Source organism: Nicotiana tomentosiformis, chromosome 4, assembly GCF_000390325.3.
Source record: "Nicotiana tomentosiformis chromosome 4, ASM39032v3, whole genome shotgun sequence".
Taxonomy (NCBI): domain Eukaryota; kingdom Viridiplantae; phylum Streptophyta; class Magnoliopsida; order Solanales; family Solanaceae; genus Nicotiana; species Nicotiana tomentosiformis.
In genome coordinates this window covers 59,317,488-59,340,444 of record NC_090815.1, presented here as the reverse complement: position 1 = coordinate 59,340,444, position 22,957 = coordinate 59,317,488, and the positions used below count along the sequence as shown (strand labels likewise).

General features: G+C 36.9%; 1 protein-coding gene across 2 annotated transcripts; it reads left to right on the top strand.

Moving 5' to 3' along the window:
* Positions 1 to 9,653: 9,653 nt before the first annotated feature.
* Positions 9,654 to 16,490, top strand: LOC104118795 (pentatricopeptide repeat-containing protein At2g17140). 2 transcript variants are annotated; one of them, XM_009630155.4, is made up of 4 exons: positions 9,654 to 12,289; positions 12,962 to 13,141; positions 14,013 to 14,125; positions 15,710 to 16,490. In XM_009630155.4, the coding sequence occupies exons 1-2, from the start codon at positions 9,798 to 9,800 to the stop codon at positions 13,071 to 13,073; spliced, it is 2,604 nt and encodes an 867-aa protein (XP_009628450.1). In that variant the 5' UTR covers positions 9,654 to 9,797; the 3' UTR covers positions 13,074 to 13,141; positions 14,013 to 14,125; positions 15,710 to 16,490. The 2 variants fall into 2 exon arrangements, with proteins under 2 accessions (XP_009628450.1, XP_070055921.1); XM_070199820.1 differs by having other exon boundaries at positions 12,962 to 13,527; positions 14,022 to 14,125.
* The last annotated feature ends 6,467 nt before the right edge of the window (positions 16,491 to 22,957 follow it).

The following is a 22,957-nucleotide window of genomic DNA, read 5'->3' as shown; positions in this document are numbered from 1 at the left end:
ACTGATGTAGAGGAAATAGAGTTTTGAAGAATGATGCCGGTTAAAGAATACTCCATAGAAGAGCAGCTGATAAAGACCCCTGCCTACATATCAATTATGGACTTGTTGATGAGTTCCGATAGTCACAGAGACGCTCTGATAAAGGTGCTGAGTAGGGTGAGCGTGCTAGGAAAATACCACCAGTGAGGCACTGGCAGAAACCATTAGGAAGATGGTGGAAGCAAACAAAATTTCATTTTGGAGGGACAAACTTCCTGTGGAGGGGATGGATCACAACAGGGCTCTATGCATCACTGTCAAGTATGGAGACAAAGTCTTATCTCAGGTGCTCATCGATGGGGGATCTAGAGTAAATATTTGCATGTTCTCCACTCTGCGAGAATTAGGAATCCATTTGAGAGAAGTAAAAGTGAGCCACGTGAGAGTGAGGCCTTTTTATGGGTCGCATAAAGATGTCATCGGAAAAATCTACCTAGGATTGCAAATTAGACCCGTTAAATTCCACATATTATTCCAAGTGATGGATATTTCTTCTTCATACAATCTACTACTAGGAAGGTCCTGGATACACATGGCGCTGGCAGTTCCTTCCACTCTCCATCAGTGCATATTTCCAGGAAATTGTGATACATGGGAAATGAAGTTGGTCAGCTTACTTAGAACATGCGGTTCCTTTTATAAAAGGTTTGGATGGGGTCACTTTCCATGTATTCGAGATCATGCAAGCAATAGAAATGGAGAAGAATGAACAGGATCACAACATGCAGTCACTATATGGATCAAGAATGGCAATGCGAGAAATGATGAAGTATAGATATAGACTATGGTCCGGGCTAGGAGCCCGATCAGATGGAATAACTGAGCCAATTCAACCAAAGGGGCAGAAAGGTACCGTCGGCTTGGGATACCAACCTACATCTTGAAGAACCTCCAATGATAACCCTGGGAAGAAAGTTTTCATACATATTGTGATATCTTAGAATCCACCTTATGGCCCTTGATACTGTCAGCACTTTTAATAGTCCATATGTGATGATCTATCCCTATACTCTATATTCTGATAAGAGTATTCCAAGGCTGATATTGTGTTGGTTCTTAACTGATTATACTTTTTGTACTCTAATGATAGTTGCAATGTCTAGTATGGCTGTGTGTTTCCCAGGTGTTGATACTTCTGTGTAGCTGAACCTCTAAAAAGTTTATGATGAACCTTTTGTACTTACTTTTTTCATGCTGACAATGTGAAACTGCTAAGTTGACACTTTGTTTGTGTCCAAACCTTTGAGGAAGAGTAAGGGTTTATAATCAAGGGTATTTGTGTGTGAGCTTGGTTTGTCTTTGAGGTACCCCTCCCTGGCACAAGCACTGCTCGGGGTCCGAGACTCTCGTGAACTCTGAAGTGTCAGGGGTCCATAGGGGTACTTCATCCATAATGTGGTTTACCCTAAGTCTTTGGTCACTGACCTCAATTAATCCTCATAGGGTTAGCACAAATTAAATTGACCTTACTACATTCCTTAGCTCTTTATTGTTGTTATTACTTGTTATGATTTTGTCTTACTCATTCTGTATTGATATACACCAATTATCCTCTCTTCTTTTGTATGCATATTCAATTGGGCCTGCTGAGTCATCTGAAACTCAGGCCCAAGTTCAAGAAACTGAGCCACTTCCTCGTCACCTATTGAGTCCGCTGCTGATTTGAATTTCGCAGGGCCTGGTATGCTTGCCAGCCAAATATCAAGAGTCGAGCTTTCCTTCCTCTCATTTTTAAATGATAGTTGTTATTATTTGCTGCTTCTATGTATATATCTTTGAAAACTAACCTTATTATTAGATGTCCTTTAGTATCTGGATTTTTTAGAAAAATTAGGCAAACGAAGACTCATAGGTAAAAGGTTAAATTAGATTATAAGGTTCACATGATTTAATTAGTTTAACATTTTGAACATTAATAGTTTGAGACTAACCATTTAATAAACAAACAGCTTTATTTGTGTTTACTACTAATGAATTTCGATGATCTTAAGCTTTGGTAGATTCGAAAATGAAAACAAATCCTCCTTGGAAATCTTCAAATGAATCACATATACAGCCGAGCCTACAAGGAACAACACAAATGAGTTTGAAAACACAAGGCCTTCTACTAGAATAGTTTCTCCTAAAACAAAATAAGGTATATCCGTTTTCAAATAAATAATATATCTTCAAGTCATCTCTCTTCTTTTTACAAATTATAAAGACTCACAAATATGTATCACATTTTAAAAGGAGATACATAACCTTTTTTCAAAAATGAGCTTTCAAACAAAACTTAAAACTTTTTATAAAGTCTCACTCAGTAATTTCAACAATAATCAACCAGAATATTGACATTTCTTTCCCCGAACCTAGCCTATGTTTAAGGAGCTACCGCAGGTAGATTTTAAGGGATGCCTAACCCCTTCTCCTTAGAATAACTAGAACCCTTACCCAAATCTCACCGGTTAGCAGGCCATTAGGATAATAATTTTTACAGACTTATAGGTACCCTAATATACCTCAAATATTAGATGGCGACTCTTTTCATCAACTTTAGAAAAACCACTAGTTGAATTTTTTTTTTGACCAGTGCAAAATAGGGTGCAACAGAGTAGAGCACATGCACTCTCTTATCCCCTTTGTATTTATTAAATCATCTTCGCATCCATTCTTGCTTTGCATGATTAATACCAGTGTTTCCAACTACCTTATCACTACTCAGAATTTTGTTGCAGCCGCCGCAGTACCAATCACCTCTACCTCTTTTCTTTTATCATCCACATGATCCTCAGCTTTTTTGTACACCTCAGGATGTAGGATCCAACATTCAATCTCCTTGTGTCCCTTGCTTCTTGCATGTCTTGCAATACTTAGGCATGGAATCATACTTTATTTTGATTCATTTATACTCCTCAGGCCCCGTTTCACCCTCTTCTTTAATAATTTTAACTCTCCGATAGAGATTAGCTAGTCCATTGACTTCCACCTTCACCTTAGCATATCTAGGTCGTGTTCCATTCTGTATAGCCATATCAACGTGTAAGTGATGCCCAACTGCATTGGCTAACGAAAAATATTCTCTTTTCCTAAGAAATTAGAAGGTAAATTTGGAAAAGAGATCCACGCAATGGCAATATGAGTTTCCTCATCGGGTTTCCGCCAAAAGTTCCACTTCATATACTGATGACGTCCAAATCCACTACTAAAAAGTAAATGGACTCGGTCGCATGCAATATAATTTACCCAATTATGAGTCGAGGTCGAATCCCACAGAAAATAATAATATGTAGGTGATTAGGCGTGTAAGAGAATTATCACTTATTATGCTAAGCCAAACACTTAGAATGATTTTGAGAAAATATTTATAACTAATTGCGAAAATTTAAACTAACCTAGAAATCAAGTAAAATGAACAATGGCTACAAGCATGGATGCATTGGGAATTACACTCAAGTAACGATCCAATATATTTTACGATTTTACAAATATGAGCGAGTTTATGTTAATTAGCCTTGGGTAATAGTTCTATATTAGCTTTTTCCGAAGACTAACAAGACTTCCTAATTGAATCATCCCTAAAACAATTAAGAGATTCAGCACACCCGAATATGGCTACAAGTAGTTCAATCATATCCCTAGGTAGAATCTATAAAGTGAGGGTTAAAGCCTCAAGTTCTTGTTAATTAATCTCTCCCAACCCCAAATTATCTTTCCCAAAATTAATTCGAAGTAAATGGGCGAGTCCTAAGGTTAACTAATCCCTTTGAAAATATTAAAGAATAAGAATAATTAAAGAAATAATAACTCACTTCATAATAAATAAAAATCGGTCAATACATAAGTACAACAAGATATTTAATCCACACTTTAAACATGAATATTTTCATAAACAAGATTCAAGTGTTGAAAAAAATACTACACACTTAAATATACAATACAAAGCAAGGAAATAAAGAAATGAACATAAATGGGTAAGAAATTCTCAACCAAAAGCTCCAAATCTTTAAGATCCAAGTGTGTGTGCAAGAACCCTAACTCCAAAACTTGTCTTCTCTAGTTAAGAGACTGAAAAATAAGCCAAAGATATGCTTCCAATAAGCTAGGTTGTGTATTTGTGTATTTGGAGTTGAGAAAATATGAATTGTCAATCTTGTCCAGGTCTGAAGCCCGTTGACCGCACCTGCGGAAGTATCCTCGCAGGTGCGGCTCCGCAGATGCGGATAGCCTATCACAGAAGAGAACTTTGAAGGGAATACTGACTACTAGAAGCGGACTTGCACGCGCAGATGCGCAAGCGCAAATGCGAACTTTGAGCGCAGATACGGTGAATCGATCGCAGAAGCGGTTTCTGCCTTCCAGGCCTTCTTCCGCAAGTGCGGCCATTTCCTCGCGGATGCGAGGTCGTAAAAGCGACCAGTATTTCGCAGATGCGAAATCACTGAAGAATTTTGCATTGTTTCAACTCTTTTTTGCTCAATTCCACTTCAATTGAATTCAACTCTCTTCATGGCATCATTTACCTGAAAATTAGCTAGAGATATTCATCAATTGGCTTCGTTGGGGGTTCGGTTAGTAGATTCTGAGGATGGTGGAGTTGTAATCCAAAACACTGCAAAATCATCCCTCATAGCTGAAGTCAAGGAAAGGCAGTACGAGGACCCAGAGTTGGTCGAGTTGAGAGAGCGAGTTCCGCAGCAGAAGAAGCCATTGTTAGAGCTCAAGGGAGATGGGGTTCTCAGATACAAGGGTCGTTTGTGTGTTCCAGATGTAGCAGGGCTACGAGACAGGATTATGTCAGAGGCAAATTGCTGCTATTTATAAAGATTGGCCATGTGTGGCATGCATAGTATGTTTCTGGCTACGTGCAGGTTGGTTTTAACCTAGTGTACGAAGGATACTCTGGAAAAAGTTTCCAAAGTCTCCAAGAGTAAACATTCGAGGACGAATGTTCCCAAGGGGGGAGTGATGTTACACCCTATATTTTCGTATGTAAAAATGCGTCGTAAGCAAACTAATGTAGGACAAAAAAATGAGATAATATTTAAAAGTATATAAAGTAAGTTAATCATGTTACCTCTGAGGTTACAAATATTGAAGATCATGAACAACAAGTACAAAGAGGGTTGGACAGTTCAGAAGCTAAAGCAATTAAATAAAACAATGTTTCATCGAAAGTCGACAAGTTGGGAATGTTATAGCATGTACCTTTGGGGTGAGACTAGGGTTGATTAACATGATAAAGAGATTATGTTATGATTTATATTAGTCGTATTACATCCGTGTGTTATGTTTTTAAGTCAAGCGAGTTGTGGAACAAAAGTCGATGAAAGTCATCACAAGTTACATTCATAAGTTTTACTGAAACTTTTGGTCAAATGTAACTGCAATTTTCTCCCAATATACTTAGAGTTATGGTGTGTTCCACACATCAAATTAAAGATCTATGAGTCTATTTTCCAACGCATTAAACCATTTGTCAATACGACATCGGAGTAGAGAGATATGTGCATTTTTGCGATACTGCGCAAGCTGCTAGGTGACAAGTAGGTGTGTCACCTACTTGCTTAAATGAAAGCCCAAAAATGGGCCATTTTCGGGTCGTCCAAAGAGGCCTTTTAAGGGCCTATTTTCTTCATATATTAGACTTAAAATAGAGCATAATAACCAGACATAAGCTCTGCAAAGAATCCTCCCAAAAATTTCCCACAAACCCTAATTGATTTTCTCTCCCTTTCAAGTTCCAATTGGAGGTAAAACTTAGAGTTTGAAGAACCAAGATAGGAGCTGAGTTATCCAACAAATAAGGTGAGTTTACTGCTCTCTTTCATCCATTTTTTCTTCTGTAAATTCATGGTAAGTCGTTCTATACTTGTAAGAACTCACGGGATGGTGATCGGAAGCCGTGAGTTCGAGTTATTCACTTGTAGCGGACTGTTTTGTGGACTGTTTTGTGTTGCTGTTGGGCTGCGTGTTTTATTACTATTTTGTGGAGTTTTGGAGGAGGAAGGGGGTTTATAAACACCATATAAATGTAGGGTGGTTGGCTGGTCGTTCGTCATAACATTTTCGGGTCGTTTGACACTACTACGGTGGTCGTTTTGTGTACGAAGAGATTGGGGTGTGTTGGGCTGTTTTGTAGTATTTGATGGTGTATATAGGGCTGGAAAATGATGTATATATGTTGTTATTGTTCTGTCCTTGTATTGTTGGTGTTATCTTGAAGTTGGAGGAAGGGCATATTATAGGGGAGATGCTGCCCGTTTTAATACAAAATAGGTTTGTCGTTCGTTGTGCGATAGTTGTACCTTTCGTAACTTAACGATAGTATTATTATCATTCTTGTAGATTAAGGTGCGAAGAGGTGAGTTCAACTTGGTGATTGAAAAGATTGTGATAAGGTATGTTAAGGCTAAGCCTTCCTTCATTTTGGCATGATCTCGTAGCTACATGTGTTAGTAATGAGACAAAAAGAGAAGTTCATATTCATGAATTTATTCACACTATTCTAGTCTCATAAGTTACAATATTATTCCTTATCGAGACTCTATATTCAATTTTAGTATTGTCTTCTTCCAGTCAAGAGAGCAGCAAGCCTATATATACAGTATTACAGTATTTTTATTACCATCGAGCTATAATCGATGGGCAGGCCCCTATTGGGCAACCTCTGATCAGATGGAAAGTTATATACCGAGCCTACTGTGGCCGAGCGCCTATGAGCGAGCCCAGCATGGTCGAGATACATAGCCTAGTATGGCCGAGCACCTATAAGCGAGCCTACTATGGCAGAGCAGTTATATATACCGAGCCTTATAAGGCCGTACAATTATTTTACTTACTATATTGAAGGAGTTGAGTCAGTATCAGCAGGTAAGTATATCTCCAGATCATCTTTGACTCCCAGTTAATTTCAGTTATCATATTATCAGTTCAGTTTCAGATTTCAGTTATTTTATTGCCTTACATACTCGGTACATTATTTCGTACTGACGTCCCTTTTTTGGGGGCGCTGCATTTCATGCGTGCAGGTTCAGACAGACAGACGGGTAGACCTCCTCAGTAGGTGTTTTCCGAGTTCCGCCTGATCGGTAAGCTCCACGTCTTTCGGAGTTGCCAGGTCTAGAGTTTTGTGTACATCTTATGTATATCTGTATATATGTTATGGGTAGGTCGGGGCCCTGTTCCGATCACAGTACATCTATCAGTAGAGGCTTGTAGGCATATCCTGTTGGTTAGTGCAGTATGTTGGGTTTGTATAAATTGGTGGTTTGTCAGCTGTAGTAGCTATGACGGCCTTGTCGGCCTAGCTTTATATTGATATTTAGTTAGTGCTAGTTTCCATTCAGTTTTATATTTTGCTTCGCAAATTGTCTTGCAAGGTGGCCCCATGGCCAAAGTATGACATTATGTGTTCAGAGTCCCTTAGTCGCAATTTGGTACGCCAGGTTAGGTGAGGCACGGGGTGCTTGTCTCGCTCCTAGGTTCGGGGCGTGACAGACCAGCCTCCTTAGGAGGCTGGCCAGCGGTCACCAACGACATTAGAGATCAAGGTTTCAACGTGATTTCGATTCTCCTCCAAAATCGCCGAAGCTAGGTTTTGCCCTTCTTCTAACTGAGAATTATCTTTGGCTCAAACTTGTTTATTTTTTAATACATTAGGAATGTTTCTTATCAGTTGGAATATATTACAGATGTAGTTGAACTTTAGTGTATATTTTAGGGATGTTAAAAACTCTATAAAAGTTGCTTAACTTAAATAGTAACAGGAGCAAATTTGACCCCTTCTACCTCTCACAAATGCAATTAAAATTTTTGATATTTTGATATATACTTTTTACTATATGAAGCAGAGGCTCCTTATATATCTACTCTCTACATATAATGTTTTAGCAATATTATTCTGTTTATTGTAGCCTAATTTATAATATTTTAAGATCACCTCACACTATTCTCCATGGAAGCGTTTTGAGTCATAGTTGTACTGGAATTGCTTGTAATGGTGGATTGCATTTGCAGTCACAGAAATGGAGCATGGAAGGATGGACAGAAGAGTTCCATGGGAGTCATAGTAAGTACAAACCCGCTACTTTTGCGATGCTAATTTTCAACCTGAATGTGATCTCCCTTTATATACAAATAACTTCACATGACATTGTCAGGCCTTCCCGAGGCTTTAGTTGTTCATAAGACTTTTAAATTGTTGGGTTGATATTAGCAAGGTAAGTCTGATTATAGATTTCTTGCAATTTTCATGTTATATCTCATTAATGTTTTACTTTTTGAAGGCATAAGAAAGAAAAAAATTGTATTGTAGTTATTCCAATTTCGCAGTTAAGATTATTCGTCTGCATCCTATTTTTCAAAATAACCTGTTTCAAATTAAAGCCAAGTCAAAATATATCCCTCTTTGTACTAAAAGTAAAACCTCATTGTGGATTTATTTTTGTTCAATTTGAACAATATATCATGTGTTTCATAGGCTCCTCTTCCAATTTATTCTCTTAAAGATCTTGCACATCGGAAAGAAGCAGTTCTGTGTGCTTAGAATAGAGAGAAGACACTATTACCAGCTTTTGTACTGTTTTTGGAAATGATAAAGATGGAATTACATGCCTATTATCTTGGAAAGAAAGAGGGGGCAATAGAGGCAAAACTACCTGTATTCTTCAGAAAAACTTTCAAAAGGCTGGAGTCTTTAACTGTTTGTGCCTTTCTATTATCCTTGACAGATCCTTCATTATATTTATAAGTAACTTTTCTATGGAGACTATTTAGCTTTCTAGATGTTCACTTTATTTGTATCATCATTTGAGCTACGAGAAGATAGTACTTGATATATCATAAGTAACCTATGTTCACTCTTGATTGGTAATTTAGATTATCAGCTATGACATTTTTAATTACTAGAGTATCATTTCACTCAGTGGTTTATACAGTTGTTGATTGGTGATTGGGAATATCAACAAGAAATGTTTAATTAAGGAATAGAAAAGTCATAATACAGAAGACAACAACAAACAAAAAAGGAGCGAAAAAAAATAAATAGATAAAAAAAATGTAAAATTCAATGGAGAGACACTGCACCTTGCGTTCCCACTATTTCCATTGATTTGTATTCTTTCAGTTTTAACTTTCTTTACTTCTCATTTCATCTTCATGTTATTTGAATGGAGGAAATTTTTAGAAAGCCAACGTACAACTATCTAAGTGAAATAAATATCAAAATACCTAAATAGATGTATTTAATAACAAGTACACCAAGAGATTCAAATTATTAAAGTTATACATACACATGCACACAATTCTTTTTTATTTTATCATTTTTCAGAATATGCTAATGAGAGATGCAATTCATCTAAATTCTACATCTAATAGAAATATTTATATTTGTAACTTTAATAAAATATATAAAATTAATTAGCATACATATACTTGAAATTTTTCACAACTCTCGAGTATATGTATAACAATTTCAATTCTAAAGTTACTAATGTCTTTTACAAAAGCGCAAAGCACAAATTACTTTACTAGTTTAAATATAAAAAAAGATTGTTCTTTTAAAATAGACCAAAAAGAAAATAATTTAACACGTGAATGGAGGGAATACATGTTTTTCTCAAGATCAAAATAATTGGGAATAATTGTAAGTGCTTTGAACTGAGAAAGTCAAATGTATTCGAGAAAAGATACATAGGAGGAAGAAAGCACCTAAGGAAGGAGGAAGGAAGAACGGCCATTTAGCCGTTATTTCAGCACTATTGAACTCTTACACGATAATGGAGCAGCAAACCAAAACGCTAACCAAAGCATTAATCAAGAACTCCAGCAACCCCAAGCTGGCATGGCAACTCTTCAAACGCACTCTCTCAACTCCAAATCCTCCCCTCTATTCAATCCCTTCCCTAACCCGTATCCTCCTCCATTCCCAAATGCTTTCCGAAATCCACACACTTCACTCTTTCCTCCTTTCTCTATCCCCTCAAATCTCCCTTCCTTCTCAATACACCCTCGTCAAGCTCGTAGCAACTTACGGATATATTCAAGATGCCATTTCTCTCTTCAAATCTACTCGCTCTCACTTACCTCATCAACCACCACCCAATGTATCACTCTACAATTTGCTTATGCATAAGTCTTTGAAATTTGATTGTCCGAATTTCTTGTCTTGGTTGTACAAAGATATGATTTCTGCTTGCGTTTCGCCTGTTACTTATACTTTTAACCTTCTCATTGGCGGGTTGTGTAATTCGAATCGTTTGGGAGATGCCCGCCACCTGTTTGATGTTATGCGCGAGAAAGGGTGTCAGCCTAATGAGTTTACTTTTGGGATTTTGATTCGTGGCTATTGTGAATTTGGGCTTCCTTTAGAAGGTTTGAAACTTCTGGATATGATGAAAATGATGGGCGTTTGTCCTAACGTGATAATATCCAATACTTTGATTGCCAGTTTCTGCAAGAAAGGTGATGTTGATGACGCTGAGAGGTTGGTCGAGAGGATGAGGGAGGATGGGCTTGTTCCTGATGTTGTTACCTTCAATTCTAGAATTTCAGCTCTTTGTAACTCGGGGAAGATTCTTGAGGCTTCCAGAATTTTCAGGGATATGCAAATAGATGAGGTATTCGACTTGCCAAGGCCGAATGTTGTAACTTTCAATTTGATGTTGCAGGGGTTTTGTGAGAGAGGGATGCTTGAAGATGCGAGGACACTGACTGAGTCTATGAAGAAAGATGGTATTTTCTTCAATGTGCAGAGCTACAATATCTGGTTGTGTGGGTTGGTGAAGAATAAAAAGATGTTGGAGGCTCAATCAGTGCTGAAAGAGATGTCGGAGAATGGAGTAGCTCCCACGATATATTCTTATAACATTGTGATTGATGGCCTCTGCAAGAATGGGATGCTTGGTGATGCCAAAATGCTGATGAGCTTAATGGTAAGTGATGGTAAATTTCCAGATACAGTCACTTATAGCACTCTACTCCATGGCTACTCCATGAAAAGTAAAGTGACTGAGGCAAAGAATATTCTGCATGAGATGATGAAGAGAGGCTGCATTCCAAATACGTACACTTGTAATACTCTGCTTCATAGCATGTGGAAAGAAGGGAAAATATCAGAGGCGCAGCAGTTACTGCAGAAGATGAATGAGAGAGGTTATGGCCTGGATATCGTGAGTTGCAACATAGTGATTCATGGTCTCTGCCGAACTGGAGAAGTGGACAAAGCTGTCGAGATTGTGAGTGAAATGTGGAGCCACGGAAGTGCTGCACTTGGTGATCTTGGAAAGTCGTTTATGAGCTTGGTTAATGAAGATGATCATGGGAGGAAATGCCTGCCCGACTTGATCACCTATTCAACCATAATTAGCAGTTTATTCAGAGAAGGGAAGCTTGATGAAGCTAAGAAGAAGTTTCTTGAGATGATGGGAAAGAAGTTGTACCCTGATTCAATTATTTATAATACTATTTTACATCATCTGTGTAAAAGAGGAAAGGTATCATCTGCATTTCAGGTTCTAAAGGACATGGAGAAGAAAGGTTGTAACAAGAGCTTACGAACTTATAATTCTTTGATACTCGGGTTGGGGAGCAAAAATCAAATATTCGAAATGTGTGACCTGATGGATGAAATGCGAGAAAAAGGGATTTCTCCAAATGTTTACACGTACAATATCATGACTAGCTGTCTATGCAAATCTGGGAGAACTGAAGAAGCAATTTCTCTTTTGAATGAAATGTTACAGAAAGGAATAATTCCTAATCTGCATATCTTTGAGTTGCTTATTACATCATATTGCAGGACTGGTGAGTTCAGACCAGCTCAGGAGGTATTTGATATAGCCTTGAGTATATGTGGTCACAAGGAAGCGCTCTATGCACTGATGTTCAATGAATATCTTGCTGGAGGTGAAATCTTGGAAGCTAAGCAATTACTGGAAACTGCATTAGATAAACGCTTTGATCTAGGAAGCTTCCTTTACAAAGATCTTATTGACAAGCTTTCTAATGAGGAGAATTTAGAAGGTGCTCATGATATTCTCACCAGGATGATGGACATAGGATATGCGTTTAATCCTGCATCATTCATGCCAGTCATTGATGGTTTACGTAAATTGGGTAATAAGCAGGAGGCAGATGAACTAGCGGAGAGGATGCTGGAGATGGTTTCAGAAGGTAAGGTGGGTAACAAAGCTTACCAAAACTATAGGGAGTTAAATCATGCGAAGCGAAGCAAATATGGTGGAGATGGTTGGCAGGCAATTGTGCACAGGTAAGGAGTTTAAGTTCATCTGCTTTATCTTAGTTTTCCTTTTATTCAGGCGGTCTTCTATTATTTGAGAAACTACTCTTTCCTCCCCCCAAAAGTGAATACGTTGAGTTTGCTAGGTTGCCCCTTTTACCTGGGATCATCTGTTTCACTAGCTATCTAGTCTGGCTCTACGAGATAATTATATAGTTATTAGGTTGTGGAACTTCCGAGTCTATGAGAAACCATGTCATATGTCAATTTATTTAAAGGAAAAAGTGGAGTCTTGTGGATGAAGAAAATGAAACGGAAAAGGGCCAAACTTCTGGTTAATAGGGTCATCAAATATGAGTGTATAGTCTTAAATTGGTAAGATCAAGCCAAGTTTAGACACTCTCATTCTCATGGATCGTTTTTTCACTTTCATGTTTTGTCCTTTTCCATTAATTTTCCCATAAAGTGATAATTTATTGATTGTGGAGAAGCCCTGGTATACCAGTGGTATAGAAAAAGTGGAGAACCTACAAGAGAATGTGGTTCTCTCAAAAATCATATCTTTTCCATTATTACGTCGTACCTTGACTAAATTGTCAGTTCATAGATTATTCTTTTTTATTTCTGTTTGTTTTATAAATCTCCTTTTATAGTCTATCATGTTTCATGAAATCTTCTTGACAATCTATCCTGTTTTGACAGAGACGATGGAAGTGCAGCAGCCTTGAAAAATTTGAAGCGGGTGCAGAAAGGATGGGGTCAAGGAAGTGTATCAAGTCTCCGAACTCCCAAAAATGAAATTCTGGATGACTAGTAATTAATTAAGCTGCTAGTAATTAAATGTTCCTTTCTTCATGGTCAAGGGTGGAGGTAGAAGGAGAGGTACGGGTTTGGCCAAACTCACTAGCTTTAGTACAAACCCTGTATTTGTGTGAAGAAATTTACTAAATATGTACAAAGATTAAATTCAGAACCCAGTTACTAAAGCGTGACGTCACTATTCTAGAATTTAAAACCCATAAAGTTCAAATCCTGGCTCTGCCTTTGTTCATGGTCATGGACTGCGAGTTTCGAGGGGATTGGTAGCAAACCGTGGTTCCCTTGAAAACTTAAAATGGAAAATGCAGCCAGTTCAACGAAGCATATCTAGTTTCCAAGTCATGAAATGATTATCGGGGCCGACAAGGATGCTGACCTCATAAACGAATGGAGTTCTGTGCCCAATACAGAGAACGAATCACTTTCTGCAGTTTATCCAGTTTCTCATTGTCACTTTTTTCCTATTGGTCCATGCACTGATCTGGCCTTAATATCATACCTTTGGACCTATTTTAGTTTCATTTTTATTTCTTTGTTTTATCCTTTTTTTTTTTTCTATCAACTAAAGAGCCAGAGATATTTTGATAGAAAATGCATACATAAAATTTAAAGCTTTGAGTTCTTTTACCATGTAGCTAATAATGAAAGAACTCAAAAATTTGTGTTCTTTTACCATGTAGCTAATAATGAAAGAACTCAAAAATTTGTGTTCTTCAATTTTGACTGACCAGTTTATTACTGAAGCACTAAAAACATCTCTCCAGATTACCTTCATACCCAGATTGATTTTCTCCCCTGCATATTTGATTTCTTCAATATTCTCTCCAGATTGATCCCTTTGTGCTCCACATCACAATCAACATTTTTTTGCGTACTCTCTCTCTCTCTCTCTGCCAATTATTTGCATGATCTTTTTTTTTTAAATCTCTAACAGATGAAGGAGCTGCAGAAGCGAAAACCCCAATTCGGGTCTGTAAGGCCGAGCCCACATAACCACGGAACATTGATCTCCTGATGACTGGATCAACATGTTTGTGCTGGTCCATTGTAAGTTTTCAGTTACTTACTGCATAATTACGATTATGAAGCTACTTTACTTGATCCCCCTCCCCCCCCCAAAAAAAAAAAAAAATCTTAATTTTTCATTGTTTGAAGACAACTTTTTGATGAAAAGAGAATATCAGGTGGAGTTTTGGCGTCTCAAGTGTCTCACTTATGTTTCCTTTCTCCACTTGTCCTTAACCTTTCTTTGTCTTCCCCATTCATCTCCAGCAGCTAAAGCTAACTGTGGTTGTTTGGTGATGGATATCATCATAATAGGCCAGTGTATGGCATAGAGGTTACAGTGAAAGAGAGGAAAGTTCAATATGATCTGTCAGTCTTTATGCTATTATTACATTGAAAATCAATAGAACTTCAACATAGTGTTCATACCAAGAAGTTCATGTCTATCTCCTTAGCAAAAATATAGGCCTCTATAGTGGATCTACCTGGCATGTTCTCTATCACTCTTGTTGTGTCCCTAAGCCTACGCTGTATCACTCTTTCCCAAGTTCCATCATATGACCCATTTTATATTAAGTATCACGGTGAAAAAAATTAATTAATATTTAAGCACATAATCAACTTAAGTTAATTTCTGATTTACTTAATACTTGACCCTAGGGGATGAATTCGTATTTTTAAAGTAATAGTCACACAACTCAACTGAGCTAAGCTCAGGCTCCAAGACTAAGATATTATGGAATTCTTTGTGAGGATTGTAAATGGACCTTGGTTGAAAAGTTCTCGAACGGCTGACCTCAAATAGAAGAGATTGGATTGGATTTCATTGCCAAAGACAGATTTGCATTGGCCTCTTCAACTTGAGATATATGTTTATGTGTTTCATGGATATCCGATTATAATACAATCTATTTTAAGAGATATATGGAGATATGTGGATCTTTTTTTTTCTTCCTTATGATAAGGATATATGGACATGTGGATCTAGGATGTGGGTCTTTAGGTGGACGCCTGATTTTGCTCTAGAAGATCAAACTACAGTTATCCCTGTTTGGGTACTCCTTCTAAATCTCCAACAGCACCTAACCAGATTAGAAGCCTTGAAGCAAATCCTAGACCAAACCGGAACCTGTCACCTTAGACCAAGTAATAGCCAGGAATCTGGACCTAAAGTAGCTAAGGCACGACCAGATGTGAACCTAACAATGCCCCTTCATGGGTAGATTTGGATTGGGGTAGTAGTAGAAGAAGAAGAAACGGAGCTGAAAGGCTTTCGGCAGAAGCTTGAATACGTAGGACTATCCAAAATCTACAAAAATTGAAGATGTAAATATTGGCATTCCTGGAAGTTTTAATTTTATTTAGATTTGTTCTCAGCTGGGAACTGTTGTACCACAGTTGAGTGAATAGCTTTCAAAGTCTATTTGTGGAAGTTTTGGAAGTGATTTGAAGTCTAGCTTCTCTTTGTGCTTTAGATCATTGTTATCGTAAATAATATTTCATTATAGAGCATACACATTGGAAAAGCACTTCTCTATTTACTCTAAAACTACATTTTCATTTCACTCTCAAGCTTGAGCAGGATAATCTTCGTTCTCACAGAAAATTGTTTACTTATGATGCAAGGTTGAGAACATAGGAACCAGCTGTAATCAGTGTCTACGGTAACTTCTCATGTCTACCATTCCAGAACCCAGACGTTGGTGTACTTTTTAGGAGGAAAAATCAGCAAGTGTGGCAGATAGAAAAGTGAAAAATGAGGACAAAGATGCTAAAGACCAGTTGATGATCAGTTTACCTTTCAGCCAGAAGAAAAGTGTCATCTACATTTTAAAGCAAATAAGAGACATGGTGAACATAGATAACACCATTATTTGTGTGCATGATCCCAAGTGTAAAGGGTTGCGCTCGAAATGTGGTGCCAATAATAATGTACTTGATGTGCGTGTCATATGCAAAGGGCGGAGTAATTTTGTGGCACTCTTGGAGGATCGAGAAAGCAAATGCAGCAGATCCTGATGTCAGTCATCATGACATCTTTGCACAGCTGATTTTTGGTAGTTTACAACTCGAGGTTTTCACGTCTGTATAACTGCTTGTTTTAGTAATTGGTATCATGTGTCAGTTGCTGCTTTCAGCAATTAAACTCTGCAAAGTCTTTTCATTTTAAGATCGGTCCTATCTCTAACTGACGAATTCATCTTGATGAATTCATTGACTAGTTGTGGCTATGCTGAGTTGTTAAGATGCAATACCTGATTCTTATGTGTACCAAGAAGAGTAGATTCTGGAAGGTATGATCGAGATATTTGTGACAAAGTGGTCTTTGAATAGGTCACCTATTTGAGGATTGTAGGATTCATACGAGTTAAAATCGAACCAACATCTTTGGAATCTTGAGAATTCAGCTGCTACTTCAACATCACCTCATTGACTGGTACTGTGCATTATTGTAGATACTGTATTTCCTGCCCAAGCGTTGTATCCAATTAACACTTTTTCTTCGACTTTCGTTCTATATTTTTGATTTGGTTTGGCTAGCGATGATTTTGAGCATGAAAATATTAACCAATTTGTTCATACGGAAAAGGTCCAAATATGCCCTTATACTATACGAAATTGAGCACATTTGCCCTTCGTTAATACTTTAGCTCAAATATACCCTTACCGTCACATAGTTGGTCCATATATGCCCTTAGAGTTATACTGTTGGTCCATATATGCCCTTTTCGAAACGGAATTCACCCAAACTAATTAACTCTTTCGTTAATTGTATTAAAGTGTACAAACACTATTTCCTTTTTATTAATATTTTTTTTCTTTATCTTTCTCTTTTCTTTCTTCTTTTTTATTTTCTTCTCTCTTTTTTTTCCTTTTTCTTTTTCCCTTATCCGATTTCCTCCATTACTGATGTCTTCTTCATTTTCATCACCAATTTCTCTTGACAAAACTCATAAATTTCAATTACTAAGAAAATTCTCCTATAAGAATATTTTTATAGATCATATGTTTTTCAATTTTGTAATTTTTACTGAACATATATTTAGTTATAAAAAATTTAACAAATTAAGATTGAAATAATATTTATGTGACAAAAAATCCGAAAATCCAACAAAACCGAACAATTCAAACTGATATAATTGGTTTGGTTTGATTTTGATAAAAATCGAACCAACCCGTTCCATGTACACCCCTAATTTACATAGTTAATAAAAAAATAGAAAATGTCCCGCTGAAAATTGACTAACAACTCAAATTTATAACACTACAACTTGAACTCTAGGCTTTTAATCATTAAATTATCTTTCTGGAAACAAGGTTGAGATTTTTTTATATTATTTTAAAGTTTAAACCATAATTTTTGGAATAATTTAATTTCATTTATTTAGAGGGCCAGTGAAATTGGAACTTGATTACCTTATGGGAGAATTTTCTTAGTAATTGGAATTCATGAGTTTTGTCAAGTGAAATTGGTGACGAAAATGGAGAAGACATCAGTAATGGAGGAAACGGATAAGGGAGAAAGAAAAAGAAAAAAAAAAAGAAGAAAAGAAAAAAGAAGAAAGAAAAGAGAAAGGTAAAGAAAAAAAAAGTACTAGTACAAAGGAAATAGTGTTTGTAATACATTTTAATACAATTAACGAAAGAGCTAATTAGTTTGGACCAACTGTGTAACTCTAAGGGCATATATGGACCAACTATGTGACGGTAAGGGTATATTTGAGCTAAAGTATTAACAAAAGACAAATGTGCTCAATTTCCTATAGTACAAGGGCATATTTGAACATTTGCCCTTGTTCATATCATCATTGACTGAAAAGGAAAAAAAATAGAGAAGAAGTTTGCATCTCCTTGCTTTCCAAGCGTCAGAATGATTAGCATCTTTTGGACAAACATAACTTGGTTTTTTTTTTTTTTAAACGAGTCATGATTTTAATAGTACATCTTTAATAGGACAAACATTGCTAAGGGTATACGTAATTTTAATAGCACGTAATTTTAATAGCATCACGATTGTTAAACATAACTTGGTTAATAGTACATCTTTAACAAAGAATCAAAACATAAAAAGCTTATTAGCCTCACCGATAACGCTCTTATAGCTAACAGTAGAAGCCTCCCGAATCTCTTGAGACCAACCAGATCTGATGCTCATCTCCCTCAATTCAGTCCAAAACTACCTTAAATTTGGCAATTGCTATGTAACATCTTCTATTATAATTCATCATATAACGATCTCTATATTTTTCTTATCGGACATCAATAACTGCATAATTATTAATCACATTGACAATTCCTACATTATAATCTCCACATAACTCGATCATAAACAACCATTAATACTATAACTTATACGATAGAATGTGAAAAGAATGCGTGCATTAGCAATACATGAATAAGAGTATCTGACGTCAAAAATTACCTTAAATTAGGCAATTTCGACATAACCATCTATGTATTGTAATTCACCACATAACATTCATTTGTCCATTACCCATTAAATCTTTCATCCCAACTTAAAAATACACGTAGGTGGTTCGAATTGGATAAAAATGACCTGAACCATTTTTAATTAAAACACACCACCCGAACTGATTTCTAATTAAAACCCACCGACCCATACTTTATTCTTTCTTGCTCTCGCTCTAGTCCCCAAGATTTGTGTGGTGACATTAGAGAGAGCATGAAAGTGAGAGCCATGGCGAGGCTGATCATGCGGTTTTGGGGTTTGGTATTTGTTGGATTTTTTGTAGTAAGTAAATTGGTATATTACACTCGTTCATGGTGTTGGCCGTTAAGGAGTTGGTTAGCTTACCATATCACATTCTTATGCACATGAATCTATATATAATATATATATATATATATATATATATATATATATATATATATATATTGAAGGCCCTAAGGCCGGTGACGTGGCGATCCCATTCAGCAGCAAATCCCGTTTCCTGCCTCTACGTTTAATTGCCATTTTAAAAGTGATAATGCCCCGCGAATAAAACCTCAAAATACACAAACCCCTTCAGATTCATAACCGCTTCTTCCACACCGATTATCTACTCTTGATTATGTTTTGCATTCTGTGTAATCCTCCATCTCTTTCACTTTCTCTATACTCCTCCATCTCTTTAATACCCTTCTCTCCCTTTTTACTTTTGCGCCAATGAACCTTTTGAAAAAATGCTATACCTGCCACCTGCTGTTTGAAAAAATATCGTACCTGTCACCCGGAATCAGCAAATACTTCTGTTCAATCAACAGATCCCAGTATGTAATCCTTTCAAACTTAATATTTACCAATTGTGCTTAACAATTCTAATCTAATCAACTGATATATTCTCCTACTCTAATTCTATTGAAAAAGCATAATTGGCGTAAGAAATATAAGTAATTAACAACTAATATCATTCACTTGTTCGAACTCGTTGGTGGTTGCCTTATCTCTCGAGAACTGATAGAAGCGTTGTGGGAGAAACTGTTGTGTATGTGAAGAGGTTCTGTGGTGTAATTTCACGTTGTTATTACAAAAAAAAAAACGCTTTTGTCTTTGTGCGTTTTATGAGAACAAAATGTTTGTATGCTACCAGTTAATATTTGTGCTCTACATTGATAAAAATTGCACTGGTGCCCTATTTGGTCGTCCCCATTTAACTTGTACCCACTTTTTAAATTTTTTTTAACTTGTACCCACTTTTTTAAACAACTTCAGGCCTTTTTCTCCTCTTTCTTCTTCTTCTTCTTCGGGTGAGAATGATTTTATATGGTGTTTGTGATATTTTAAGGTAGTTTATGATATTTTACAGTGGTAAGCTGTTGTGGCGCTTTATTTTTTACTATTGCTTAGGGTTTCTTCTTCTTTTTCTTAATTGTAAAATGGCTTCGTTAGATTTATTGTTGTTTTGAAAAATTGATGATTGTGGTTTGTTTTTGATGATATTTGAAGGTTATGTTTTAAATTTGAGCTCATTTGGAGTAGATTTATGTATTAAATCGTATATTGGATTGTTAAAATTCGAAGAACAAATTTTTATTTCTCAGCAATTTGCACTTCAGGCCTATTTGGCCTAAAGTGCATGAAAACGTTGGTTGCACTTCATACCTTTTGGCCTTAAATGCATCTGAAGTGCAAATTTTCACTTCAAACTTATTGGCCTTAAGTGTAAGAAAACGTTTGTTGCACTTCAGAACTTTTGGCCTTAAGTGCATCTAAAGTGTAATTTTTCATATAAGACTTATTGGCCTTAAGGGCATGAAATCATTGGTTATACTTCAGACCTATTAGCCTTAAGTGCATCTGAAGTGTAATTTTTCACTTCAGACTTATTGTCCTTAAGTGTAGGAAAACGTTTGTTGTACTTCAGACCTTTTGGCCTTAAGTGCATCTAAAGTGCAATTTTTCACTTCAGACATATTGGCCTTAAGTGTATGAAATCACTAGTTACACTTCAGACCTATTTATCCTTAAATGCATCTGAAGTGTAATTTTTTCACTTCAGACTAATTTTTTTTAACTTCAGATTCGATAAGTCTGAAGTTGATCATAAAGTGGGTAGGCTTACAATTTTTTTTGCAAAGTGGGTATAGGTTCAATTGTGACCCCAAAACCGGGTATAGATGCAAAAGCCCTTCTATATTGTGTGTGGATAATTAGTTTCCTCTACTAGTGTTAGAACCCGTGCAATGGGTGTAATGACCCGGCCGACTATTTTGAGTAGTTTAGCCCCGATCCCCTATTTATTTCCTCCTCTATGTTGTATTATGGTTATTTAACTTGTCGGAGGTGTTTGGTTTTGGTTTGGGTAAGTATCAGAGTGAAATGGGACACATAGTCCCTAAGTTGGAGGTTTAAGTTGAAAGAGTTGAATGTAGTTTAACTTCTTTGTAAACAACTCCGGAATGGAGTTTTGATTGTTCCAATAGCTCCATATGGTGATTTTGGGCTTAGGAGCGTGTCCGGATGTTGATTTGGAGGTCCGTAGGTCGTTTCAGCTTGAATTGGAGAAGTTAGCAAGTTGAAGGTTTGGAAGGTTGAGAAGTTTAACCAGGAGTTGATTTTATTTATATTAGGGTCGGATTCCGATTCCGAAAGTTGAAATAGGTCCATCATGTCATTTATGACTTGTGTGCAAAATTTGAGGTCAATCAGAGTTATTTTGGTATGAATTGACATTAGTTTTGGAAGTCGAATATTCATAGTTTCAATAGGCTTGAATTGGGTCGCGATTCGTAGAATCGATGTTGTTTGATTTGATTTTTGGCCTTGAGTAGGTCCATTATGTGTTTTAAAACTTGTTTGTATATTCAGACGGGGTCCTCGGGGCCCTAAGTATGAATCGGGATGAAATCAGATCATTTTGGACCTTGGTTGGTTGCTGAACCTGCTGTTGTTCTGATGTCATCGCACTTGCGGAGGGTTTGGCCACAGGTGCGCCCTGGTTCCGCAGGAGCGGACACGCAGCTGCGCATGTTTCTCCGCAGGAGCGGACTTTCCCGACCTTAGTTGGAACCGCACCTGCGATGGAATTTCCGCAGGTGCGACAGTGAGCCCGCATATACGAAATCGCCGGGCAGAATATGGCTTAGGTTGAGGGTTTATTTTATTTTCCATCTTTGGACCTAGAGAGCTCGGTTTGTGATGAGTTTTTGAGGGATTTTCAAGCAAGTCATCGGGGTAAGTGATTCTAACTCGGATTTGGCTATATTACATGAATCTATCTTTATTTTTGTCATTTATTTGGGAATTTGAAAGGCGATTTAAAGTCGGATTTGAGTAATTCTTGTATGGTTGGACTCGTTATCGAATGGGTGTTCGGATTTTGTAAGTTTGCTCGGGTTCTGAGATGCGAGCCCGGGGTTGACTTCTTGAGTTGACATTTTGTTTCTCTTTAAAGATTGCAACTTTATTGTTCTGAATAGCTTTCCATAGTTTATATTTATGGTATGAAGTTGTTTTGGCTAGATTTGAGCCAATCGGAGTTGGATAATCGCGGGAAAGAATTACTAGTGGATTGAGTTAGCGTGTTTTGAGGTAAGTGTCTTGCCTAACTTTGTGTGGGGGAATTACCCCTTAGGTTCGGTGTTGTTTTGTGTTAATTGTGATACGTGGAAGCTGTGACGCAAGGTGACGAGTGTGTACACGGGCTAAATATTTTAATTGACTGGTTTTAGCTATGTAGGTTCCTTTCATGCCTTAATTGAGTTACCATCATATGTTATATTCATCATCATTAGTCTATCTTCACATTCTTTACAGGTCTTATCTCTTGCTTGTTAATTATCTTTACATGTTTAGTTGGAGTTATTGTTTTCTCTATTCCTTATTCATCAATTAACTGTTGAGTTCCTTACTTGAAGTTGTTATTCTTGGAATATCTTATTATTGAAATTGGTATTGAATTATAAAGGCCGTGATTCACATTTAGGCAAAGTTGTAAAGTTGTGAAATACCATTCTTGTTGAGTTATTCACTTTCAGTTGTTATGGTTGAGATTCTTGTGCATATTGTGGTTGAGCCATGGGCTATCTATTGTGAAAACACTATTATTGTTGACTTGTTTGGCAAGTTGTGATATTGGGCACTTGAGGTGCGACTTGTGATACGTTGTGACATTGATATGCATGCGGTGGTATAAAGATTGGCGTTGAAATTCATGCGGTGAGATAAGGTGGGCTTGATACGCGTGTTGCTAGTAGGGGAACTACTTGAAGCCATGCGGTGTGATAAGGTGGGCTAAAATGCGGAAAGATATTTCAGGAAAAATGATTTTCAAAACTAAATTCAAGGCTCCCGCGGTGATATAAGAAAAGACTGTGATTTAATTGTTGATATGAGACTACAAGGCGGTAGCTCGGTAGTGATTCTTGTTGATA